The sequence below is a fragment of the Hyperolius riggenbachi genome, chromosome 9, assembly GCF_040937935.1.
Source record: "Hyperolius riggenbachi isolate aHypRig1 chromosome 9, aHypRig1.pri, whole genome shotgun sequence".
Classification (NCBI taxonomy): Eukaryota; Metazoa; Chordata; class Amphibia; order Anura; family Hyperoliidae; genus Hyperolius; species Hyperolius riggenbachi.
In genome coordinates, this window is record NC_090654.1 from 298,633,455 (window position 1) to 298,661,348 (window position 27,894).

Here is a 27,894-nt window from a genome sequence, read left to right on the forward strand (position 1 = left end):
CCTACATACTTTTACCTGTACCCTTTGATGTAACTAAACTAACAAAATATGTTCATACATGTACTGGATAGAAGTATGTACTAATAGGAATGGTTTTCAAATAATGCCACTTCATAAAATAAACAAAATGAAAAATAAAGATAAAGCACAAAATGCAAATTAACAAAGAAAAAAAAAAGTTGCTTATGCTATTAAAAGTAAAGTATATCTGAGGGTGATAAAAAAAAAAATCTGCCACCTGGGGCATTGTAAATTGTGGTGTGTACGGCACATGCACAGCCGCGTGCCTTGTCGTTTATTTTTATCGTCTCAGGTTTAAGGAAACATTTTAATAAGTAAAGTGCTGCCATTTCTGCCTCTGACACAGGAGACCTGGGTTCACATCTCGGCTCTGCCTGTTCAGTAAGCCAACACCTATTCAGTAAGGAGTTTCTTGGGCAAGTCTCCCTAACACTGCTACTGCTTACTGAGTGCGCTCTAGTGGCTGCCTCGCAAGCGCTTTGAGTCTGACAGGAGAAAGGCGCTATACAAATACTGCAATTATTATTATTATTTCTAAGAAAAACGTAAGCTTACATTTGCTACGTTCTCATCATGGCACAGTATCAACAAATACAATTACAAAACTCTGAAAAGGTTGATTGAACCATTTTTTTTTTTACGTAAGACAAAGGCCCCATACACAGGGGTGCATTGCGAGGTGCAGCAGCTATGGGGCGCTCACAGTGCAGCAAGTTCAGCTTGCAGAAACAACGTCCCACCATGAACATGGCCCAAGCCTATCATGGCGGTTACTCTCTTCCTGGGCTCATAGCTTCATACCAGACGGGACTCAGCAGGAGACAAGAGGAGATGAGAAGCCACGATTTGGCGCAGTAATAATTTCCATTTTTATTTTTCAAAATGCGCAACTTTTTTCCAAAACTTTTTGATGCAAATTTTAAAATAATGTTCTAATAAATGCATGGAAAAAACCTGGGACTTTACATTTATAAGTGATATTTTTAAATTCCTCGGAGCTGATTGGACAAACTGCAACAATGGTGGTATCTAAAGTTAGAGCTGTAGTCTGAACACAGGGGCCGCCCAGGAGGGGAGGGGCTGCTTAGGAGGAGCCACCCATCTGGTTGCCTCATCCCATTTACTGCACAGAAGCACACAGTGTAGGAGGGGCTGCCCAGGAGGGGAGGGGCCACCCATCTGGTTGCCACATCCAATTTACTGCACAGAAGCAGTGTAGGAGGGGCTGCCCAGGAGGGGAGGGGCTGCCCATATGGTTGCCTCATCCCATTTACTGCACAGAAGCACAGTGTAGGAGGGGCTGCCCAGAAGGGGAGGGACCACCTAGGAGGGGAGGGGCTGCCCATATGGTTGCCTCCCCCCATTTACTGCACAGAAACACACAGTGTAGGAGGGGCTGCCCAGGAGGGAAGGGGCCGCCCAGATGGTTGCCTCATCCCATTTACTGCACAGAAGCAGCCTAAGTAACCCTTTATAATCTTCTCAAATTATATGTAAACTCATCATAAAATGGCAAATCTAAAGCCCTCTTAAAATAATAATAATAAAAAATAAATTCACTCAAATAATATTCTTAAAGTGTAAATCTCCACAGCCATAATTCCTGCCCCCCCCCCATCCGGCTTCAGCCTACGGTGCTGCTCACTGCAGTGATTCCTGCCCCCCCATCTGACTACAGCCTACGGTGCTGCTCACAGCAGTGATTCCTGCCCCCCCTCCCCATCTGACTTCTCCCTACGGTGCTGCTCACTGCAGTGATTCCTGCCCCCCCCATCCGGCTTCAGCCTACGGTGCTGCTCACTGCAGTGATTTCTGCCCCCCCCATCTGACTTCTCCCTATGGTGTTGCTCACTGCAGTGATTCCTGCCCCCCCCCCATCCGGCTTCAGCCTACGGTGCTGCTCACTGCAGTGATTTCTGCCCCCCCATCTGACTTTTCCCTATGGTGCTGCTCACTGCCGTGAATCCTGCCCCCCCTCCCCATCTGACTTAAGCCTACGGTGCTGCTCACTGCAGTGATTCCTGCCAACCCCCCCATCTGACTTCAGCCTACGGTGCTGCTCACTGCCGTGAATCCTGGCCCAGCTGCTGTCTGAAGCATTACTTAGAGAGGACAACCAGAATCTGATTGGTTGTTGAAGTCAACACAAAATAGACCCACTTCCATAAACACGCCAGTTCAGGGAAACTTAAATTAAGAAAAAAATGAAAGCAGCAATATTTTTTTTTTCTGCCGAAACGTTAAAAGTGAACACAGCAATGCAAGTGCACGGTCTGAAAATCTCTGTATTTCTCAATCACTTTCAAAGTCAAAAAAGGAGTTCACAATTGCACTTTGGCCTCCTCTGAGGTCTCGGAGAGAATTTCTTTGGCGTCTTTGGTTGTGTCTTCCTGTGGGAGATCGGTCTCGTTTATATACTTTGTCCCATTGACCAGAGAGTCTTTTCCATCACTGTAACCATTTTCAGTGAGTTCAGAGATGGTGAGAGCTTCCTGGAGGTTCAGCTCAGACGGGTCAGAGTCTTCTTCATCCAAGCCTTTAAGTACAAGGGGGAGTTTGGCGTCCGCCGCAGCATTCTCCAGAAAGGCGATGCTTTCCTCGTATTTGGGGAGAGGGTCGCCGTCCTCCATGTGTTTTCTGTGCAGGTTACAGTTATCGGAAGCACTCTTCACGGCTTTCTCCAGGATCTCTTTCTCCACGAGACGCAGTTTGATGGCCATGGATGCGTGGAGCGAAAGGTCTCCTCCCTCTAACAGATGCTTATCCTCCTGCAGGCAAAAAAAGGAGATCAAGACTATTGACAAGTAGCAACTAACAGCATCCCAGTAGGACAGACTCCAATAGGGCAATCACAAACTATGAAATGACAAAGTTTCATTGCTGGTTGGGGAGAATGTCAAATGGTTTAAATAACACACCAATCTGAAAGCCACGCCTCAAAATGTAATATATACAGTAATGTGAAAAACTATTTGCCCCCTTCCTGATTTCTTATTCTTTTGCATGTTTGTCACACTTAAATGTTTCTGCTCATCAAAAACCGTTAACTATTAGTCAAAGATAACATAATTGAACACAAAATGCAGTTTTAAATGATGGTTTTTATTATTTAGTGAGAAAAAAAACTCAAAACCTACAAGGCCCTGTGTGAAAAAGAAATTGCCCCCCTTGTTAAAAAATAACTTAACTGTGGTTTATCACACCTGAGTTCAATTTCTGTAGTCACCCCCAGGCCTGATTACTGCCACACCTGTTTCAATCAAGAAATCACTTAAATAGGAGCTATCTGACATAGAGAAGCTAGACATCATGCCAAGATCCAAAGAAATTCAGGAACAAATGAGAACAAAAGTAATTGAGATCTATCAGTCTGGTAAAGATTATAAAGCCATTTCTAAAGCTTTGGGACTCCAGCGAACCACAGTGAGAGCCATTATCCACAAATGGCAAAAACATGGAACAGTGATGAACTTTCCCAGGAGTGGCTGGCCGACCAAAATTACCCCAAGAGCGCAGAGAAAACTCATCCGAGAGGCCACAAAAGACCCCAGGACAACATCTAAAGAACTGCAGGCCTCACTTGCCTCAATTAAGGTCAGTGTTCACGACTCCACCATAAGAAAGAGACTGGGCAAAAACGGCCTGCATGGCAGATATCCAAGGCACAAACCACTTTTAAGCAAAAAGAACATTAAGGCTCGTCTCAATTTTGCTAAAAAAAACATCTCAATGATTGCCAAGACTTTTGGGAAAATACCTTGTGGACCGACGAGACAAAAGTTGAACTTTTTGGAAGGTACGTGTCCCATTACATCTGGCATAGAAGTACCACAGCATTTCAGCAAAAGAACATCATACCAACAGTAAAATATGGTGGTGGTAGTGTGATGGTCTGGGGTTGTTTTGCTGCTTCAGGACCTGGAAGGCATGCTGTGATAGATAGAACCATGAATTCTACTGTCTACCAAAAAATCCTGAAGGAGAATGTCCGGCCATCTGTTCGTCAACTCAAGCTGAAGCGATCTTGGGTGTTGCAGCAGGACAATGACCCAAAACACACCAGCAAATTCACCTCTGAATGGCTGAAGAAAAACAAAATGAAGACTTTGGAGTGGCCTAGTCAAAGTCCTGACCTGAATCCTATTGAGATGTTGTGGCATGACCTTAAAAAGGCGGTTCATGCTAGAAAACCCTCAAATAAAGCTGAATTACAACAATTCTGCAAAGATGAGTGGGCCAAAATTCCTCCAGAGCGCTGTAAAAGACTCGTTGCAAGTTATCGCAAACGCTTGATTGCAGTTATTGCTGCTAAGGGTGGCCCAACCAGTTATTAGGTTCAGGGGGCAATTTCTTTTTCACACAGGGCCATGTAGGTTTGGAGTTTTTTTTCCTCACTAAATAATAAAAACTATCATTTAAAACTGCATTTTGTGTTCAATTATGTTATCTGTGACTAATAGTTAACGGTTTTTGATGAGCAGAAACATTTAAGTGTGACAAACATGCAAAAGAATAAGAAATCAGGAAGGGGGCAAATAGTTTTTCACATCACTGTAGCTTTGTAGTCGGAGTCCTTAAACAGAACCCAAGGTGACTAAGCATTTATATAACGCTCAGACCTGTCAACATGAGCTCTTCCACGGCCTCCATAGGGTTTACGCTAGACCACCACTGGCCCACAGTGGGTTGGGGGAGTGGGTTAACAGATTTCCATAGGGACTCCCACCCAATTTTATCCCAAAACGCATTCCTGAATCTACACTGTCTGCAGTAGTTTGCAATACAGACTTCCCATGTATTTCCCTCTTCCTGCATGTGTAATTAGCTGCTCAAAACAGAAACTCATTCCCTACACTAGGCTGCAGCAGAACGTCCCCAGGGACAACAAAGCATAGCTATGGTCATGTGACTGCTACACAGAAATAAATGGCTTTTTTTTCTTAAGCAAGAAAAGCAGTCATATCCCTTTTAAATGCAAGTTAAGAACAAGAATTACTTGCTGTAGTAAGATTTCCCATCTGTGGTAAGATTTCATATCTTAACCACCCTTACTGCAAAGAACCCTTACATTTAGCAGCAGGTAACTGTATCCCATCCTGTAAATGTGGCCTCACAAGGGACTTATACAGAGGGAGTAGCATACCACCAAAACTATCTTCTGATTTTATGCAGAATTGGCTTTAGCTGCAGCTGATTGGCATTGAAGATATTTATTGCCAAGACTTTTTCCATGTCTGATGTCCCCATCATGATGTCTGGTGAAGAGGTGAAGCATACTCTTGTATTTGGCATGAATAGTACAGCACTGTTCAGCTTCAGTGCAATGCTAAATGGCTGACTATTTGTTTTAGCACCCCCACCCATACATCATGAAACACCAATGTGTCCTCCAGGTCATATAACTCTCCCTCCAATCATAAGCCTCTTCTAACCCACTACTGCCCCTCTATGCCCTTAACACCCAGTATAGCTCCCCGAAGATGTAAGGGTCCAAAAAGCTATTCCATTGTTCTAGCTAAGCTATTCTAACCCCCCCCCCCCCCCCCCAAAAAAAAAACTATTACCTGTCCATGAAGGAGACAAAAGGAGACCGAGAGCCCAATATAGTGTAGTATTTCAATGACAATTGGTCAGGTATATAACAAAGCAATGGCTATACTCACAAACGTGGGTCACCACAAAGGCAACCACTGGATAGGCGGGCGGGGAGAATTATAACCTGACCCCGCTCCGGGATAAGAAGTGGCTCTCTGTAGACAGGAAGGATTAGGGATACACCCCTCCACCAAGGGTGGACTAGACAATTTGTAAAGTCGTAACACAGAGGCGCCAAGTAGAGTAAAAACAATTAAAAGCGGTTTAAAAAGGGGGAAGTTGGTGGACTTACCTCTCTCATAGAAAGATAAACCAGACAATGGGACGTTACATTATAAAGTAACTTTTTATTAAAAGCTCCAAGGTTGCAACACGTTTCACGGGTCACTATCCCACTTCATCTGGCAAAAAGTTTGGAGGGTACAAAGTCAGGTCAATAGCCTGGCTAAGCGCTTAGCCAGGCTATTGACCTGACTTTGTACCCTCCAAACTTTTTGCCTATGAGAGGTAAGTCCACCAACTTCTCCCTTTTTAAACTGCTTTTAATCGTTTTTACTCTACTTGGTGCCTCTGTGTTACTACTTTACAAATTGTGTAGTCCACCCTGGGTGGAGGGGTGTATCTCCATTCCATCCGATCTACAGAGAGCCACTTCTTATACCTGAGCGGGGTCAGGTTATAATTCTCCCCGCCCGCCTATCCAGTGGTAACCTTCGTGGCGACGTTTGTATGTGTCTGTGTGACGACTTTACAAAGTGTCTAGTCCACCCTTGGTGGAGGGGTGTATCTCCATTCCATCCGGTCTACAGAGAGCCACTTCTTATACCTGAGCGGGGTCAGGTTATAATTCTCCCCGCCCGCCTATCCAGTGGTAACCTTCGTGGCGACGTTTGTATGTGTCTGTGTGACAACTTTACAAAGTGTCTAGCCCACCCTTGGTGGAGGGGTGTATCCCCATTCCTTCCGGTCTACAGAGAGCCACTTCTTATATCCCGGAGCGGGGTCAGGTTATAATTCTCCCCACCTGCCTATCCAGTGGTAACCTTTGTGGCTGTGTTACTACTTTACATATTACCTGTTCATGTTCTCCCAATAATAAAACCTATCCCTCTGCCTTGTCCTAGCAAATCCATTCTTATGGTACAAATAGAATTCTCCTACCATGACCCCATCGCATGAAGGAAGAGCCCAAGTCAGTGGTGCAGCGGCAGATTACCTCAGCATAAGATCGGTTTCACAAGGACCAGAACCTGCCAAACCTATCCACGCCCTCTGCTTCAGGCAACCAACGTATTGTTTCAATGCTCTTGTGGATGTGGCTGGCTACACTCTCATGCATACACAGGTGAATAGGCGAGACCAGGAGATGGTGGCGTTACCTCGATGGTGGTTCTGTAGGTCTTCAGCAGCAGTGAAGCTCTGGCCTCCAGGAAGGTCCACAGCTTAATCTCATTGTCCCAGCTGACAGGAAACTCCGTATTCCCCAGTGTGAAGATCTTGTTGAGTGCATGCTCTCCGATCAAGTGTTCCTTCAGCTCATCTGCAGGAGAGAGAGAACTTCTCATTACATGGACCCTGGAAAACGTCACCTCTCATAAGAAGGGAAAATAAACTGAATGAATAAAACTGCTTATTTTTTACCAATATTAGTTTATAAATTATTTATTGAGGGCTTGCTCCAGGGCTGTGGAGTCGGGGTAATTTTGGGTACCTGGTGTCATAGGTTTCATAAACGGAGGAGTCGGATGATTTTGGACCAAATCCACAACCCTGGACTTTGCGAACTGCAAAAAAAACTTTGCCTACTTGATTTACATTCTAAAATGTATCACAGGAGGTGACATTTTTACTGCTGGGAGGAGCATTCTGCTTAGCTAAACAGCCTAGGCTGTGACATCATGGGGGGAGGGGGGAGCGCATAACGATATACAGCAATATACAGCTATAGAAAGTGTTTCTGATGCTGAAAACAGGAAAATTACTGTAAAAGTGAATATCCTGAATAATTTACTGCAATCTATGTCACTACAGTGTCTTAAACACAGAAAAAAACCTCAATTATGAGTGGAGCTTGCTATCTATAGACATGACTTAGCTCAGTGTGGAACCGGCTATCCATAGACGTGACAGAGCTCAGTTATGACTGGAGCTGGTTATCCATAGAAGTGACGGAGCTCAGTTATGTGTGGAGCTGGCTATCCATACAAGTGACGGAGCTCAGTTATGAGTGGAGCTATCCATAGAAGTAACATAGCTCAGTTATGAGTGGAGCTGGCTATCCATAGAAGTGACATAGCTCAGTTATGGGTGGAGCGATCCATAGAAGTGACGTAGCTCAGTTATGGGTGGAGTGATCCATAGAAGTGACAGAGCTCATTTATGGGTGAAGCTATCCATAAAAATGACAGAGCTCAGTTATGAGTGGACCGATCCATAGAAGTGACGTAGCTCAGTTATGGGTGGAGTGATCCATATACGTGACAGAGCTCAGTTATGGGTGGAGCTGGCTATCCATAGACGTGACAGAGCTCAGTTATGTGTGGAGCTGGCTATCCATAGACGTGACAGAGCTCAGTTTTGAGTGGAGCTGGCTATCCATAGAAGTGACGGAGTTCAGTTATGTGTGGAGCTGGCTATCCATAGAAAGTGACAGAGCTCAGTTATGAGTGGAGCTGGCAATCCATAGACTTGACATAGCTCAGTTATGAGTGGAGCTGGCTATCCATAGAAGTGACTTAGTTCAGTTATGGGTGGAGTGATCTATAGAAGGGATGTAGCTCAGTTAAGTGACAGGCACCTTACCCTCAGTCATGCAGAAGACCCGCAGGAAGGCCAGCAGCTGAGCGGAGATGGGGGGTTCGGTGACGTGCAGAGCGAACACACTGGACCTGGGAATAGAGGGGTGGCAGTCAGAAGAGCAGTAATGATAACATATGTATATTGATGTGACAGTCTCTGGTGATTTCACACACACAGACCATTCTGTGACATGAAGGTGGGAAATGCAGCCAATGTACAGCAACTGCTGAGCCCAAGTCTGAGCTGCGGCAATTTACATTCCAAGTCCATGAAAATTGGAGAAAACATCTAATTACAGCAAACCTGCCACTTTATCAAATCAAACAAGTCCGATGCTTCAGTAGAGGGAATTCTCTGAATCTTTCAGAGGCTTCTCAGAACCTCGGGCCCCCTGCCCCCACCCCCCGATCCAAGACTGACCGTGGCACCAATGTACAGGAGCACCTGAGCAGCACCATATACCCACCCATCTACAGGAGGGCTCTGTGCTACCTCACACTGCACGGCACAGGCCACTCCCCACTGCACTCCACGCTGCTGCGGCGCGGGCGGCTCCACGCCGCTGCGGCGCGGGCGGCTCCATGCTGCTGCGGCACAGGCGGCTCCACGCTGCTGCGGCACAGGCGGCTCCACGCTGCTGCGGCACAGGCGGCTCCACGCTGCTGCGGCGCGGGTGGCTCCACGCTGCTGCGGCACGACGCTGCGGCACAGGCGGCTCCACGCTGCTGCGGCACGGGCGGCACCACGCTGCTGCGGCACAAGCGGCACCACGCTGCTGCGGCACGGCGGCTCTACGCTGCGGCGGCACAGGCGGCTCCACAGGCGGCTCGACGCTGCGGCGGCACAGGCGGCTCCACGCTGCGGCGGCACAGGCGGCTCCACGCTGCAGCAGAATAGAACGGCTGCACAATGGAAAGCAAGGGATTTCGTGGCACAATAGAACGGGTGCAGAGAAGAACGGTTTGGTAAATAAAAGCCGGGCAGTTCACAGATCTCTCATAAGAAAAACACAGCAGTAACAATGATTGCATTATTCATACAATGTCATCTATTGATGTTGGCATCTCTTTTTGTGTACAACAGAAGGAAGGGCTTACGTTGGGATGCCGGCTCGAGCTAGGACTTCGGCCTTCATGGCGTAGAGTCGGTCGCTCTTACTGACGCCCAGCTTTATCTTCACCCGGTCGTGAGTGTTGTTCTCAAAGAAGAATCCGTTGTGGATGACAAACTCTGCGTTTGAGCGCGTGCCATAGAAAATATAAATCTGGACAAGAGAAGAGGACACGAGATAACAGACAAGAGCCTTGCATGAAATCTGCTTAACGGTGTTTATTCTGCCAGGATAGGAGAATACCCGTCTCCTTACCACCCCATAAAAGTGACTGTGCGGCTTATGTGTGAGCGGCTGCTCCAATCTCTCCATACATGGAGAGTCTGAAGTATGGAGAGTCTGACCATCGATTGTATGTGATCTAAGGACACCAGCTAACATGACAGGACAGGTGCCGCTGCGCTAATGGGGGAGGGGGGGGTGACTACTGCACTAAGGAATGGGGGGGTGAGGGGCTGTCATGCTCCCCCATCCGGCATGCAGTTGGTGGTAATCCTCATTTATACATCACTGTCCTTGCACTACCGCCCACATTTAATCATTATGATTGAAACTGCCTGATGCCGATGCTGCAGAGTATAATGAAATGTAGTGGGCATCCTTACGCTGCTCTCCCCAGAATGGGGTAGATCTGGGGTCTTATTGCAGCAGGAAACAGTCAACACATGCTATACTAAGCTTGGCTGAGGAGACGCTATGCTAAGCTTGGCTGAGGAGACGCTATACTAAGCTTGGCTGAGGAGAAGCTATACTAAGCTTGGCTGAGGAGACGCTATGCTAAGCTTGGCTGAGGAGACGCTATACTAAGCTTGGCTGAGGAGATGCTATACTAAGCTTGGCTGAGGAGACGCTATACTAAGCTTGGCTGAGGAGACGCTATACTAAGCTTGGCTGAGGTGAGGCTATACTAAGCTTGGCTGAGGAGACGCTATACTAAGCTTGGCTGAGGAGACGCTATACTAAGCTTGGCTGAGGAGACGCTATACTAAGCTTGGCTGAGGAGACGCTATACTAAGCTTGGCTGAGGAGACTCTATACTAAGCTTGGCTGAGGAGACGCTATACTAAGCTTGGCTGAGGAGACGCTATACTAAGCTTGGCTGAGGAGACGCTATACTAAGCTTGGCTGAGGAGACGCTATACTAAGCTTGGCTGAGGAGACGCTATACTAAGCTTGGCTAAGGCGAGGCTATACTAAGCTTGGCTGAGGAGACGCTATACTAAGCTTGGCTGAGGAGACTCTATACTAAGCTTGGCTGAGGAGACTCTATACTAAGCTTGGCTGAGGAGACGCTAGACTAAGCTTGGCTGAGGAGACGCTATACTAAGCTTGGCTGAGGAGACGCTATACTAAACTTGGCTGAGGAGACGCTATACTAAGCTTGGCTGAGGCGAGGCTATACTAAGCTTGGCTGAGGAGACGCTATACTAAGCTTGGCTGAGGAGACGCTAGACTAAGCTTGGCTGAGGAGACGCTAGACTAAGCTTGGCTGAGGAGACGCTATACTAAGCTTGGCTGAGGCGAGGCTATACTAAGCTTGGCTGAGGAGACGCTATACTAAGCTTGAGTGAGGTGACGCTATACTAAGCTTGGCTGAGGAGACGCTATACTAAGCTTGGCTGAGGAGACGCTATACTAAGCTTGGCTGAGGAGACGCTATACTAAGCTTGGCTGAGGAGACGCTATACTAAGCTTGGCTGAGGAGACGCTATACTAAGCTTGGCTGAGGAGACGCTATACCAAGCTTGGCTGAGGAGACGCTATACTAAGCTTGGCTGAGGAGACGCTATACTAAGCTTGGCTGAGGAGACGCTATACTAAGCTTGGCTGAGGAGACGCTATACTAAGCTTGGCTGAGGAGACGCTATACTAAGCTTGGCTGAGGTGAGGCTATACTAAGCTTGGCTGAGGAGACGCTATACTAAGCTTGGCTGAGGAGACGCTATACTAAGCTTGGCTGAGGAGACTCTATACTAAGAGACGCTAGACTAAGCTTGGCTGAGGAGACGCTATACTAAGCTTGGCTGAGGAGACGCTATACTAAGCTTGGCTGAGGAGACTCTATACTAAGAGAAGCTAGACTAAGCTTGGCTGAGGAGACGCTATACTAAGCTTGGCTGAGGCGAGGCTATACTAAGCTTGGCTGAGGAGACGCTATACTAAGCTTGAGTGAGGTGACGCTATACTAAGCTTGGCTGAGGAGACGCTATACTAAGCTTGGCTGAGGAGACGCTATACTAAGCTTGGCTGAGGAGACGCTATACTAAGCTTGGCTGAGGAGACGCTATACTAAGCTTGGCTGAGGAGACGCTATACTAAGCTTGGCTGAGGAGACGCTATACTAAGCTTGGCTGAGGAGACGCTATACTAAGCTTGGCTGAGGAGACGCTATACTAAGCTTGGCTGAGGAGACTCTATACTAAGCTTGGCTGAGGAGACGCTATACTAAGCTTGGCTGAGGAGACGCTATACTAAGCTTGGCTGAGGAGACGCTATACTAAGCTTGGCTGAGGTGAGGCTATACTAAGCTTGGCTGAGGAGACGCTATACTAAGCTTGGCTGAGGTGAGGCTATACTAAGCTTGGCTGAGGAGACGCTATACTAAGCTTGGTTGAGGAGACGCTATACTAAGCTTGGCTGAGGAGACTCTATACTAAGAGACGCTAGACTAAGCTTGGCTGAGGAGACGCTATACTAAGCTTGGCTGAGGAGACGCTATACTAAGCTTGAGTGAGGTGACGCTATACTAAGCTTGGCTGAGGAGACGCTATACTAAGCTTGGCTGAGGAGACGCTATACTAAGCTTGGCTGAGGTGAGGCTATACTAAGCTTGGCTGAGGAGACGCTATACTAAGCTTGGCTGAGGAGACGCTATACTAAGCTTGGCTGAGGAGACGCTATACTAAGCTTGGCTGAGGAGACGCTATACTAAGCTTGGCTGAGGAGACGCTATACTAAGCTTGGCTGAGGAGACGCTATACTAAGCTTGGCTGAGGAGACGCTATACTAAGCTTGGCTGAGGCGAGGCTATACTAAGCTTGGCTGAGGAGACGCTATACTAAGCTTGGCTGAGGAGACGCTATACTAAGCTTGGCTGAGGAGACTCTATACTAAGCTTGGCTGAGGAGACGCTATACTAAGCTTGGCTGAGGAGACGCTATACTAAGCTTGGCTGAGGAGACGCTATACTAAGCTTGGCTGAGGCGAGGCTATACTAAGCTTGGCTGAGGAGACGCTATACTAAGCTTGGCTGAGGAGACTCTATACTAAGCTTGGCTGAGGAGACTCTATACTAAGCTTGGCTGAGGAGACGCTATACTAAGCTTGGCTGAGGACACGCTATACTAAGCTTGGCTGAGGTGACGCTTTACTAAGCTTGGCTGAGGAGACTCTATACTAAGCTTGGCTGAGGAGACTCTATACTAAGCTTGGCTGAGGAGACGCTATACTAAGCTTGGCTGAGGAGACGCTAGACTAAGCTTGGCTGAGGCGAGGCTATACTAAGCTTGGCTGAGGAGACGCTATACTAAGCTTGGCTGAGGCGAGGCTATACTAAGCTTGGCTGAGGAGACGCTATACTAAGCTTGGCTGAGGAGACGCTATACTAAGCTTTGCTGAGAGGTGACGCTATACTAAGCTTGGCTGAGGAGACGCTAGACTAAGCTTGGCTGAGGAGACGCTATACTAAGCTTGGCTGAGGAGACGCTATACTAAGCTTGGCTGAGGAGACGCTATACTAAGCTTGAGTGAGGTGACGCTATACTAAGCTTGAGTGAGGTGACGCTATACTAAGCTTGGCTGAGGAGACTCTATACTAAGCTTGGCTGAGAGGTGACGCTATACTAAGCTTGGCTGAGAGGTGACGCTATACTAAGCTTGGCTGAGGTGACGCTATACTAAGCTTGGCTGAGAGGTGACGCTATACTAAGCTTGGCTGAGGTGACGCTATACTAAGCTTTGCTGAGAGGTGACGCTATACTAAGCTTGGCTGAGGTGACGTTATACTAAGCTTGGCTGAGGAGACACTATACTAAGCTTGGCTGAGGAGACGCTATACTAAGCTTGAGTGAGGTGACGCTATACTAAGCTTGGCTGAGGAGACGCTATACTAAGCTTGGCTGAGGAGACGCTATACTAAGCTTGGCTGAGGAGACGCTATACTAAGCTTGGCTGAGGAGACGCTATACTAAGCTTGGCTGAGGAGACGCTATACTAAGCTTGGCTGAGGAGACGCTATACTAAGCTTGGCTGAGGAGACGCTATACTAAGCTTGGCTGAGGAGACGCTATACTAAGCTTGGCTGAGGAGACTCTATACTAAGCTTGGCTGAGGAGACGCTATACTAAGCTTGGCTGAGGAGACGCTATACTAAGCTTGGCTGAGGAGACGCTATACTAAGCTTGGCTGAGGTGAGGCTATACTAAGCTTGGCTGAGGAGACGCTATACTAAGCTTGGCTGAGGTGAGGCTATACTAAGCTTGGCTGAGGAGACGCTATACTAAGCTTGGTTGAGGAGACGCTATACTAAGCTTGGCTGAGGAGACTCTATACTAAGAGACGCTAGACTAAGCTTGGCTGAGGAGACGCTATACTAAGCTTGGCTGAGGAGACGCTATACTAAGCTTGAGTGAGGTGACGCTATACTAAGCTTGGCTGAGGAGACGCTATACTAAGCTTGGCTGAGGAGACGCTATACTAAGCTTGGCTGAGGTGAGGCTATACTAAGCTTGGCTGAGGAGACGCTATACTAAGCTTGGCTGAGGAGACGCTATACTAAGCTTGGCTGAGGAGACGCTATACTAAGCTTGGCTGAGGAGACGCTATACTAAGCTTGGCTGAGGAGACGCTATACTAAGCTTGGCTGAGGAGACGCTATACTAAGCTTGGCTGAGGAGACGCTATACTAAGCTTGGCTGAGGCGAGGCTATACTAAGCTTGGCTGAGGAGACGCTATACTAAGCTTGGCTGAGGAGACGCTATACTAAGCTTGGCTGAGGAGACTCTATACTAAGCTTGGCTGAGGAGACGCTATACTAAGCTTGGCTGAGGAGACGCTATACTAAGCTTGGCTGAGGAGACGCTATACTAAGCTTGGCTGAGGCGAGGCTATACTAAGCTTGGCTGAGGAGACGCTATACTAAGCTTGGCTGAGGAGACTCTATACTAAGCTTGGCTGAGGAGACTCTATACTAAGCTTGGCTGAGGAGACGCTATACTAAGCTTGGCTGAGGACACGCTATACTAAGCTTGGCTGAGGTGACGCTTTACTAAGCTTGGCTGAGGAGACTCTATACTAAGCTTGGCTGAGGAGACTCTATACTAAGCTTGGCTGAGGAGACGCTATACTAAGCTTGGCTGAGGAGACGCTAGACTAAGCTTGGCTGAGGCGAGGCTATACTAAGCTTGGCTGAGGAGACGCTATACTAAGCTTGGCTGAGGCGAGGCTATACTAAGCTTGGCTGAGGAGACGCTATACTAAGCTTGGCTGAGGAGACGCTATACTAAGCTTTGCTGAGAGGTGACGCTATACTAAGCTTGGCTGAGGAGACGCTAGACTAAGCTTGGCTGAGGAGACGCTATACTAAGCTTGGCTGAGGAGACGCTATACTAAGCTTGGCTGAGGAGACGCTATACTAAGCTTGAGTGAGGTGACGCTATACTAAGCTTGAGTGAGGTGACGCTATACTAAGCTTGGCTGAGGAGACTCTATACTAAGCTTGGCTGAGAGGTGACGCTATACTAAGCTTGGCTGAGAGGTGACGCTATACTAAGCTTGGCTGAGGTGACGCTATACTAAGCTTGGCTGAGAGGTGACGCTATACTAAGCTTGGCTGAGGTGACGCTATACTAAGCTTTGCTGAGAGGTGACGCTATACTAAGCTTGGCTGAGGTGACGTTATACTAAGCTTGGCTGAGGAGACACTATACTAAGCTTGGCTGAGGAGACGCTATACTAAGCTTGGCTGAGGCGAGGCTATAGTAAGCTTGGCTGAGGAGACGCTATACTAAGCTTGGCTGAGGAGACGCTATACTAAGCTTGGCTGAGGCGAGGCTATAGTAAGCTTGGCTGAGGAGATGCTATACTAAGCTTGGCTGAGGCGAGGCTATAGTAAGCTTGGCTGAGGAGACGCTATACTAAGCTTGGCTGAGGAGACGCTATACTAAGCTTGGCTGAGGAGACGCTATACTAAGCTTGGCTGAGGAGACGCTATACTAAGCTTGGCTGAGGAGACGCTATACTAAGCTTGGCTGAGGAGACGCTATACTAAGCTTGGCTGAGGCGAGGCTATACTAAGCTTGGCTGAGGCGAGGCTATAGTAAGCTTGGCTGAGGAGACGCTATACTAAGCTTGGCTGAGGAGACGCTATACTAAGCTTGGCTGAGGAGACGCTATACTAAGCTTGGCTGAGGAGACGCTATACTAAGCTTGGCTGAGGAGACGCTATACAAAGCTTGGGTGAGGCGACGCTTTACTAAGCTTGGCTGAGGAGACTCTATACTAAGCTTGGGTGAGGTGACTCTATACTAAGCTTGGCTGAGGAGACGCTATACTAAGCTTGGCTGAGGAGACGCTATACTAAGCTTGGCTGAGGAGACTCTATACTAAGCTTGGCTGAGGAGACTCTATACTAAGCTTGGCTGAGGAGACGCTATACTAAGCTTGGCTGAGGACACGCTATACTAAGCTTGGCTGAGGTGACGCTTTACTAAGCTTGGCTGAGGAGACTCTATACTAAGCTTGGCTGAGGAGACTCTATACTAAGCTTGGCTGAGGAGACGCTATACTAAGCTTGGCTGAGGAGACGCTAGACTAAGCTTGGCTGAGGAGACGCTATACTAAGCTTGGCTGAGGCGAGGCTATACTAAGCTTGGCTGAGGAGACGCTATACTAAGCTTGGCTGAGGCGAGGCTATACTAAGCTTGGCTGAGGAGACGCTATACTAAGCTTGGCTGAGGAGACGCTATACTAAGCTTTGCTGAGAGGTGACGCTATACTAAGCTTGGCTGAGGTGACGCTATACTAAGCTTGGCTGAGGAGAGGCTATACTAAGCTTGGCTGAGGAGACGCTAGACTAAGCTTGGCTGAGGAGACGCTATACTAAGCTTGGCTGAGGAGACGCTATACTAAGCTTGGCTGAGGAGAGGCTATACTAAGCTTGGCTGAGGAGACGCTAGACTAAGCTTGGCTGAGGAGACGCTATACTAAGCTTGGCTGAGGAGACGCTATACTAAGCTTGGCTGAGGAGACGCTATACTAAGCTTGAGTGAGGTGACGCTATACTAAGCTTGGCTGAGGAGACTCTATACTAAGCTTGGCTGAGAGGTGACGCTATACTAAGCTTGGCTGAGAGGTGACGCTATACTAAGCTTGGCTGAGGTGACGCTATACTAAGCTTGGCTGAGAGGTGACGCTATACTAAGCTTGGCTGAGGTGACGCTATACTAAGCTTTGCTGAGAGGTGACGCTATACTAAGCTTGGCTGAGGTGACGCTATACTAAGCTTGGCTGAGGAGACGCTATACTAAGCTTGGCTGAGGAGACGCTATACTAAGCTTGGCTGAGGCGAGGCTATAGTAAGCTTGGCTGAGGAGACGCTATACTAAGCTTGGCTGAGGAGACGCTATACTAAGCTTGGCTGAGGCGAGGCTATAGTAAGCTTGGCTGAGGAGATGCTATACTAAGCTTGGCTGAGGCGAGGCTATAGTAAGCTTGGCTGAGGAGACGCTATACTAAGCTTGGCTGAGGAGACGCTATACTAAGCTTGGCTGAGGAGACGCTATACTAAGCTTGGCTAAGGAGACGCTATACTAAGCTTGGCTGAGGAGACGCTATACTAAGCTTGGCTGAGGAGACGCTATACTAAGCTTGGCTGAGGCGAGGCTATAGTAAGCTTGGCTGAGGAGACGCTATACTAAGCTTGGCTGAGGAGACGCTATACTAAGCTTGGCTGAGGAGACGCTATACTAAGCTTGGCTGAGGAGACGCTATACTAAGCTTGGCTGAGGAGACGCTATACAAAGCTTGGGTGAGGCGACGCTTTACTAAGCTTGGCTGAGGAGACTCTATACTAAGCTTGGGTGAGGTGACTCTATACTAAGCTTGGCTGAGGAGACGCTATACTAAGCTTGGCTGAGGAGACTCTATACTAAGCTTGGCTGAGGAGACGCTATACTAAGCTTGGCTGAGGAGACGCTATACTAAGCTTGGCTGAGGAGACGCTATACTAAGCTTGGCTGAGGAGACGCTATACAAAGCTTGGGTGAGGCGACGCTTTACTAAGCTTGGCTGAGGTGACTCTATACTAAGCTTGGCTGAGGTGACGCTATACCAAGCTTGGCTGAGGAGACGCTATACTAAGCTTGGCTGAGGTGACGCTTTACTAAGCTTGGCTGAGGAGACGCTATACTAAGCTTGGCTGAGGCGACGCTATACTAAGCTTGGCTGAGGCGACGCTATACTAAGCTTGGCTGAGGTGACTCTATACTAAGCTTGGGTGAGGTGACGCTTTACTAAGCTTGGCTGAGGAGACGCTATACTAAGCTTGGCTGAGGAGACACTATAGTAAGGTTGGCTGAGGAGACGCTATACTAAGCTTGGCTGAGGAGACGCCATACTAAGCTTGGCTGAGGAGACTCTATACTAAGCTTGGGTGAGGCGACGCTATACTAAGCTTGGCTGAGGAGACGCTATACTAAGCTTGGCTGAGGCGAGGCTATACTAAGCTTGGCTGAGGAGACGCTATGCTAAGCTTGGCTGAGGCGACGCTATACTAAGCTTGGCTGAGGAGACGCTATACTAAGCTTGGCTGAGGAGAAGCTATACTAAGCTTGGCTGAGAAGACGCTATACAAAGCTTGGGTGAGGCGATGCTATACTAAGCTTGGCTGAGGAGACGCTATACTAAGCTTGGCTGAGGAGACGCTATACTAAGCTTGGCTGAGGTGACGCTTTACTAAGCTTGGCTGAGGAGACGCTTTACTAAGCTTGGCTGAGGAGATGCTATACTAAGCTTGGCTGAGGTGACGCTATACTAAGCTTGGCTGAGGCGACGCTATACTAAGCTTGGCTGAGGCGACGCTATACTAAGCTTGGGTGAGGTGACGCTTTACTAAGCTTGGCTGAGGAGACGCTATACTAAGCTTGGCTGAGGAGAAGCTATACTAAGCTTGGCTGAGGTGACGCTATACTAAGCTTGGCTGAGGCGACGCTATACTAAGCTTGGCTGAGGAGACTCTATACTAAGCTTGGGTGAGGTGACGCTTTACTAAGCTTGGCTGAGGAGACGCTATACTAAGCTTGGCTGAGGAGACACTATAGTAAGGTTGGCTGAGGAGACGCCATACTAAGCTTGGCTGAGGAGACGCCATACTAAGCTTGGCTGAGGAGACTCTATACTAAGCTTGGGTGAGGCGACGCTATACTAAGCTTGGCTGAGGAGACGCTATACTAAGCTTGGCTGAGGTGACGCTATACTAAGCTTGGCTGAGGCGACGCTATACTAAGCTTGGCTGAGGTGACGCTATACTAAGCTTGGCTGAGGAGACGCTATACTAAGCTTGGCTGAGGTGACGCTATACTAAGCTTGGCTGAGGTGACGCTATACTAAGCTTGGCTGAGGAGACGCTATACTAAGCTTGGCTGAGGAGATGCTATACTAAGCTGGGCTCAGGCGACGCTATACTAAGCATGGCTGAGGAAACGCTATACTAAGCTTGGCTGAGGTGACGCCATACTAAGGTTGGCTGAGGTGACGCCATACTAAGCTTGGCTGAGGCGACGCTATACTAAGCATGGCTGAGGAGATGCTATACTAAGCTTGGCTGAGGCGAGGCTATACTAAGCTTGGCTGAGGCGAGGCTATACTAAGCTTGGCTGAGGAGACACTATGCTAAGCTTGGCTGAGGAGACGCTATGCTAAGCTGGGCTGAGGCGAGGCTATGCTAAGCTTGGCTGAGGAGACGCTATGCTAAGCTGGGCTGAGGCGAGGCTATGCTAAGCTTGGCTGAGGAGACTCTATGCTAAGCTTGGCTGAGGAGAAGCTATACTAAGCTTGGCTGAGGAGACGCTATACTAAGCTTGGCTGAGGCGACGCTATACTAAGCTTGGCTGAGGAGACGCTATACTAAGCTTGGCTGAGGAGACGCTATACTAAGCTTGGCTGAGGAGACGCTATACTAAGCTTGGCTGAGGAGACGCTATACTAAGCTTGGCTGAGGTGACGCTATACTAAGCTTGGCTGAGGAGACGCCATACTAAGCTTGGCTGAGGAGACGCTATACTAAGCTTGGCTGAGGTGACGCTATACTAAGCTTGGCTGAGGTGACGCTATACTAAGCTTGGCTGAGGAGACGCCATACTAAGCTTGGCTGAGGAGAAGCTATACTAAGCTTGGCTGAGGAGACGCTATACTAAGCTTGGCTGAGGTGACGCTATACTAAGCTATACTAAGCTTGGCTGAGGAGACGCTATACTAAGCTTGGCTGAGGAGACGCTATACTAAGCTTGGCTGAGGTGACGCTATCCTAAGCTTGGCTGAGGAGAAGCTATACTAAGCTTGGCTGAGGAGACGCTATACTAAGCTTGGCTGAGGTGACGCTATACTAAGCTTGGCTGAGGAGATGCTTTACTAAGCTTGGCTGAGGTGACGCTATACTAAGCTTGGCTGAGGAGACGCTATACTAAGCTTGGCTGAGGTGACGCTATACTAAGCTTGGCTGAGGAGACGCTATACTAAGCTTGGCTGAGGAGACGCTATACTAAGCTTGGCTGAGGAGACGCTATACTAAGCTTGGCTGAGGAGACGCTATACTAAGCTTGGCTGAGGAGACGCTATACTAAGCTTGGCTGAGGAGACGCTATACTAAGCTTGGCTGAGGAGACGCTATACTAAGCTTGGCTGAGGAGACGCTATACTAAGCTTGGCTCAGGCGACGCTATACTAAGCTTGGCTGAGGAGAAGCTATACTAAGCTTGGCTGAGGAGACGCTATACTAAGCTTGGCTGAGGAGACGCTATTCTAAGGTTGGCTGAGGAGACTCTATACTAAGCCTGGCTGAGGAGACGCTATACTAAGCTTGGGTGAGGAGACGCTATACTAAGCTTGGGTGAGGAGACGCTATACTAAGCTTGGCTGAGGAGACGCTATACTAAGCTTGGGTGAGGAGACGCTATACTAAGCTTGGCTGAGGCGACGCTATACTAAGCTTGGCTGAGGAGACGCTATACTAAGCTTGGCTGAGGAGACGCTATACTAAGCTTGGCTGAGGCGACGCTATACTAAGCTTGGCTGAGGCGACGCTATACTAAGCTTGGCTGAGGCGACGCTATACTAAGCTTGGCTGAGGAGACTCTATACTAAGCTTGGCTGAGGAGCCGCTATACTAAGCTTGGCTGAGGAGACGCTATACTAAGCTTGGCTGAGGCGACGCTATACTAAGCTTGGCTGAGGCGACGCTATACTAAGCTTGGCTGAGGCGACGCTATACTAAGCTTGGCTGAGGCGACGCTATACTAAGCTTGGCTGAGGCGACGCTATACTAAGCTTGGCTGAGGCGACGCTATACTAAGCTTGGCTGAGGAGACGCTATACTAAGCTTGGCTGAGGCGACGCTATACTAAGCTTGGCTGAGGCGACGCTATACTAAGCTTGGGTGAGGAGACGCTATACTAAGCTTGGCTGAGGAGACGCTATACTAAGCTTGGCTGAGGCGACGCTATACTAAGCTTGGCTGAGGCGACGCTATACTAAGCTTGGCTGAGGAGACGCTATACTAAGCTTGGCTGAGGAGACGCTATACTAAGCTTGGCTGAGGAGACGCTATACTAAGCTTGGCTGAGGAGACACTATGCTAAGCTTGGCTGAGAGGTGACGCTATACTAAGCTTGGCTGAGGTGACGCTATACTAAGCTTGGCTGAGGAGACGCTATACTAAGCTTGGCTGAGAGGCGACGCTATACTAAGCTTGGCTGAGGAGACTCTATACTAAGCTTGGCTGAGGAGAAGCTATAGTAAGCTTGGCTGAGGAGAAGCTATACTAAGCTTGGCTGAGGAGACGCTATACTAAGCTTGGCTGAGGCGACGCTTTACTAAGCTTGGCTGAGGAGACGCTATACTAAGCTTGGCTGAGGTGACTCTATACTAAGCTTGGCTGAGGAGACGCTATACTAAGCTTGGCTGAGGAGACGCTATACTAAGCTTGGCTGAGGTGACACTATACTAAGCTTGGCTGAGAGGTGACGCTAAACTAAGCTTGGCTGAGGCGAGGCTATACTAAGCTTGGCTGAGGAGACGCTATACTAAGCTTGGCTGAGAGGCGACGCTATACTAAGCTTGGCTGAGGCGACGCTATACTAAGCTTGGCTGAGAGGTGACGCTATACTAAGCTTGGCTGAGGAGACGCTATACTAAGCTTGGCTGAGGAGACGCTATACTAAGCTTGGCTGAGGAGACGCTATACTAAGCTTGGCTGAGGCGACGCTATACTAAGCTTGGCTGAGGCGACGCTATACTAAGCTTGGCTGAGGTGACGCTATAGTAAGCTTGGCTGAGGAGACGCTATACTAAGCTTGGCTGAGGAGACGCCATTATGTGAATTATGGTGGCTATAGTGACGCTGAGACTGAGCCCAAATTGCAATAGAAACAAGTTAAGTGTTGGGGGTATTCTCAACCAGATATCTTTACGATTATGGGTATCTTCTCTCTCCAATGATCATTTTGTGAGTGCAATGAATTTTTATATATTTTATACACAATACAGTATTATGCTATGGTAGTTTTTTACTTTTGAGGTACTAGAGTAAAAGTATCTGGAGATGGAGAGAGGAAGGCACATTGGATATGACTGTGTATGGAGGCTGCCATATTTATTTCCTTTAAAACAATACCAGTTGCCCGGAAGCCCTGCTGATCCTCTTTGGCTGCATTAGTGTCTGAATAACGCCAGAAACAAGCATGCAGCAAATCTTGTCAGATCGGACAAAAATGTCAGAGAACCCTGATCTGCTGTATGCTTGTTCAGGGGCTATGGCTTAAAGTATTAGAAGCTGAGGATCAGCAGGACAACCAGGGAACTGGTAGTGCTTAAAAGGAAATAAATATGGCAGCCTCCATTTAACTCTCACTTCAGTTCTCCTTTAAAGATATCTGGTCCAGAAGGTCAGGGATGACCTGGGAATAGCCCAAACTCTTGACCAAGACCCGAGTGGAGGGGATAGTATCGGAAGCGTCGTTCTCTGATTTGGGTGGAGCTCTACAGATGGGCAATCTATAAATAACATTGTACATTGGTAATGAATGGAAATGTATTGAATAAAAGTGGGGGGAGGCTGAGCTGATGCAGACTGAGGGGGGGGGGGGGCAGAATATTGGAATTCCTGCAGAGTTTGAGCTTTAGGAGTCGTCTGTAGCGGTGACTGCCGTCTTTAAGGATAATTGGCTTATTAAATCACATAACACAGCCCCGCTGTTCACACATAAAGGGGAATATTGGATCAGGTTATTTATAAAAACAGATGTATGGGAATATTCTCAGGCCCTATAAGAAGCTGCGAAGGATTCTGGCTGTGTAGACGTCTCCTCTGGGCCTGCGGCGATCAGCGCACAATATGCTGCTTAATTCACAGATGGCCTCCGCCTAGTCTTACCTGTTCCCCCGCTTGAAACTGCTGCAACGCCACGCACTCGCATCGGTCATCCTCCAGATTATAACCAGTCGTTATCTGAGGAAGAGAGCAAAAGTCATGAATAAAGATTTCCACTCATTAGATGCTATTTTACCTGCAGCAAGATTGTCTCTTTAGACAGCATGAAACATTAATGGGAAGCATTCACCGGCGACTCTGTTCCACCTGACGTGACAGCTTTGCAGCTGAATATTTCATGAAACCTACCGGGGATCCCAAACACCATCCGAAGAGGAGCAAGACTGGGGGCTCGCCTCACACCTGCTGCATGCAGCCATTCTGCTGATACCGGGAGGACGGGTACACAACTACCAGCGATACCAGGAGGACAGGTACACAACTACCAGCGATACCGGGAGGACGAGTACACAACTACCAGCGATACCAGGAGGACAGGTACACAACTACCAGCGATACCGGGAGGACGAGTACACAACTACCAGCGATACCGGGAGGACGGGTACACATGGCATATATACCGGGAGGATGGGTACACAACTACCAGCGATACCAGGAGGACGGGAACACATGGCATATATACCAGGAGGACGGGTACACAACTACCAGCGATACCAGGAGGACAGGTACACAACTACCAACGATACCAGGAGGACAGGTACACAACTACCAGCGATACCAGGAGGACGAGTACACAACTACCAGCAATACCGGGAGGACGGGTACACAACTACCAGCGATACCGGGAGGATGGGTACACAACTACCAGCGATACCGGGAGGACGGGTACACAACTACCAGCGATACCGGGAGGACGGATACACAACTACCAGCGATACCGGGAGGACGGGTACACAACTACCAGCGATACCGGGAGGACGGGTACACAACTACCAGTGATACCGGGAGGACAGGTACACAACTACCAGCGATACCGGGAGGACGGGTACACAACTACCAGCGATACCGGGAGGATGGGTACACAACTACCAGCGATACTAGGAGGACAGGTACACAACTACCAGCAATACCGGAGGACGGGTACACATGGCACATATACCGGGAGGACGGGTACACAACTACCAGTGATACCAGGGGGACAGGTACACAACTACCAGCGATACCAGGAGGACAGGTACACAACTACCAGTGATACCAGGAGGACGGGTACACATGGCATATATACCGGGAGGACGGGTACACAAACTACCAGCGATACCAGGACAGGTACACAACTACCAGCGATACCGGAGAGCGGGTACACATGGCACATATACCGGGAGGACGGGTACACAACTACCAGTGATACCAGGGGGACAGGTACACAACTACCAGCGATACCAGGAGGACAGGTACACAACTACCAGCGATACCAGGAGGACAGGTACACAACTACCAGCGATACCGGAGGACGGGTACACATGGCATATATACCGGGAGGATGGGTACACAACTACCAGCGATACTAGGAGGACAGGAACACAACTACCAGCGATACCGGAGGACGGGTACACATGGCACATATACCGGGAGGACGGGTACACAACTACCAGTGATACCAGGAGGACAGGTACACAACTATTAGCGATACCAGGAGGACAGGTACACAACTACCAGCGATACCAGGAGGATGGGTACACATGGCATATATACTGGGAGGATGGGTACACAACTACCAGCGATACCAGGAGGACAGGTACACAACTACCAGCGATACCGGAGGACGGGTACACATGGCACATATACCGGGAGGATGGGTACACAACTACCAGTGATACCAGGGGGACAGGTACACAACTACCAGCGACACCAGGAGGACAGGTACACAACTACCAGTGATACCAGGAGGACAGGTACACAACTACCAGCGATACCAGGAGGACAGGTACACAACTACTAGCGATACCAGGAGGACGGGTACACATGGCACATATACCGGGAGGATGAGTACACAACTACCAGCGATACCAGGAGGACGGGTACATAACTACCAGCGATACCAGGTACACAACTACCAGCGATACCAGGAGGACAGGTACACAACTACCAGCGATACCAGAAGGACAGGTACACAACTACCAGCGATACCAGGAGGACAGGTACACAACTACCAGCGATACCAGGAGGAGGGGTACACATGGCACATATACCGGGATGACGGGTACACAACTACCAGCGATACCAGGAGGTCAGGTACACAACTACCAGTGATACCAGGAGGACGGGTACACATGGCACATATACCGGGAGGATGGGTACACAACTACCAGCGATACTAGGAGGACAGGTACACAACTACCAGCAATACCGGAGGACGGGTACACATGGCACATATACCGGGAGGACGGGTACACAACTACCAGTGATACCAGGGGGACAGGTACACAACTACCAGCGATACCAGGAGGACAGGTACACAACTACCAGTGATACCAGGAGGACGGGTACACATGGCATATATACCGGGAGGACGGGTACACAAACTACCAGCGATACCAGGACAGGTACACAACTACCAGCGATACCGGAGAGCGGGTACACATGGCACATATACCGGGAGGACGGGTACACAACTACCAGTGATACCAGGGGGACAGGTACACAACTACCAGCGATACCAGGAGGACAGGTACACAACTACCAGTGATACCAGGAGGACAGGTACACAACTACCAGCGATACCGGAGGACGGGTACACATGGCACATATACCGGGAGGATGGGTACACAACTACCAGCGATACCAGGAGGACAGGTACACAACTACCAGCTATACCAGGAGGACAGGTACACAACTACCAGCGATACCAGGAGGACGGGTACACATGGCATATATACCGGGAGGACGGGTACACAACTACCAGCGATACCAGGACAGGTACACAACTACCAGCGATACCGGAGGACGGGTACACATGGCACATATACCGGGAGGATGGGTACACAACTACCAGCGATACCAGGACGACAGGTACACAACTACCAGCGATACCAGGACAGGTACACAACTACCAGCGATACCAGGAGGACAGGTACACAACTACCAGCGATACCAGGACGACAGGTACACAACTACCAGCGATACCAGGAGGACAGGTACACAACTACCATCGATACCAGGAGGACAGGTACACAACTACCAGCGATACCAGGACGACAGGTACACAACTACCAGCGATACCAGGACAGGTACACAACTACCAGCGATACCAGGAGGACAGGTACACAACTACCAGCGATACCAGGACGACAGGTACACAACTACCAGCGATACCAGGAGGACAGGTACACAACTACCATCGATACCAGGAGGACAGGTACACAACTACCAGCAATACCGGAGGATGGGTACACAACTACCAGAGATACTGGGAGGACAGGTACACAACTACCAGCAATACCAGGAGGATGGGTACACATGGCATACGTACTAGGAGGATAGGTACACGGCATAAATACCAGGAGGGTGAGTACACATGGCATAAATACCAGGAGGATGGGTACACATGGCATAAATACCAAGAGGATGGGTACACATGGCACAGCTCCTGAACTGCCAGCGATAACAGGAGGACGGGTAAGCATGGCATAGCTAATGAACTGCCACGATACCAGGAGGATGGGTACACAACTGCCAGCGATACCAGGAGGACGTGTACACAAAGCATAAATACTAGGAGGATGGGTACACATGACAAATACCAGAAGAAAGGGTACACAAAGTTTAAATACCAGGAGGATGGGTACACAAAGCTTCAATACCGGGAGGATGGGTACACAAACCATAAATAAAGTGGCTTAGCCACTAGGGGTGGGGTTAATGGAATGCAGTCACACCACAGGCTTAGCCACTAGGGGTGGGGCCAATGGAATGCAGTCACACCAAAGGCTCAGCCACTAGGGGTGGGGTTAATGGAATGCAGCCACTCCACAGGCTTAGCCACTAGGGGTGGGGCCAATGGAATGCAGTCACACCACAGGCTCAGCCACTAGGGGTGGGGTTAATGGAATGCAGTCACACCACAGGCTCAGCCACTAGGGGTGGGGTTAATGGAATGCAGTCACACCACAGGCTTAGCCACTAGGGGTGGGGTTAATGGAATGCAGCCACTCCACAGGCTTAGCCACTAGGGGTGGGGTTAATGGAATGCAGCCACTCCACAGGCTTAGCCACTAGGGGTGGGGTCAATGGAATGCAGCCACTCCACAGGCTTAGCCACTAGGGGTGGGGTTAATTGAATGCAGCCACTCCACAGGCTTAGCCACTAGGGGTGGGGCCAATGGAATGCAGTCACACCACAGGCTCAGCCACTAGGGGTGGGGCCAATGGAATGCAGTCACACCACAGGCTCATCCACTAGGGGTGGGGTTAATGGAATGCAGTCACACCACAGGCTTAGCCACTAGGGGTGGGGCCAATGGAATGCAGTCACACCACAGGCTCAGCCACTAGGGGTGGGGTTAATGGAATGCAGCCACTCCACAGGCTTAGCCACTAGGGGTGGGGCCAATGGAATGCAGTCACACCACAGGCTCAGCCACTAGGGGTGGGGTTAATGGAATGCAGTCACACCACAGGCTCAGCCACTAGGGGTGGGGTTAATGGAATGCAGTCACACCACAGGCTTAGCCACTAGGGGTGGGGTTAATGGAATGCAGCCACTCCACAGGCTTAGCCACTAGGGGTGGGGTTAATGGAATGCAGCCACTCCACAGGCTTAGCCAC

At 49.1% G+C, this 27,894-nt stretch overlaps 1 protein-coding gene across 1 annotated transcript in view; it reads right to left on the reverse strand.

Moving 5' to 3' along the window:
* Positions 1-2,288: 2,288 nt before the first annotated feature.
* SETD3 (SET domain containing 3, actin N3(tau)-histidine methyltransferase) overlaps positions 2,289-27,894 on the reverse strand; it is a 134,438-nt gene continuing 108,832 nt past the window's right edge. The window contains exons 7-11 of the mRNA XM_068254991.1: positions 23,173-23,247; positions 9,513-9,679; positions 8,419-8,504; positions 6,996-7,156; positions 2,289-2,789 (exon numbers count right to left, since the gene is read on the reverse strand). Coding sequence (XP_068111092.1) covers positions 2,343-2,789; positions 6,996-7,156; positions 8,419-8,504; positions 9,513-9,679; positions 23,173-23,247 — 936 coding nt within the window. The 3' untranslated portion in view covers positions 2,289-2,342. The remainder of the gene's footprint in view (positions 2,790-6,995; positions 7,157-8,418; positions 8,505-9,512; positions 9,680-23,172; positions 23,248-27,894) is intronic.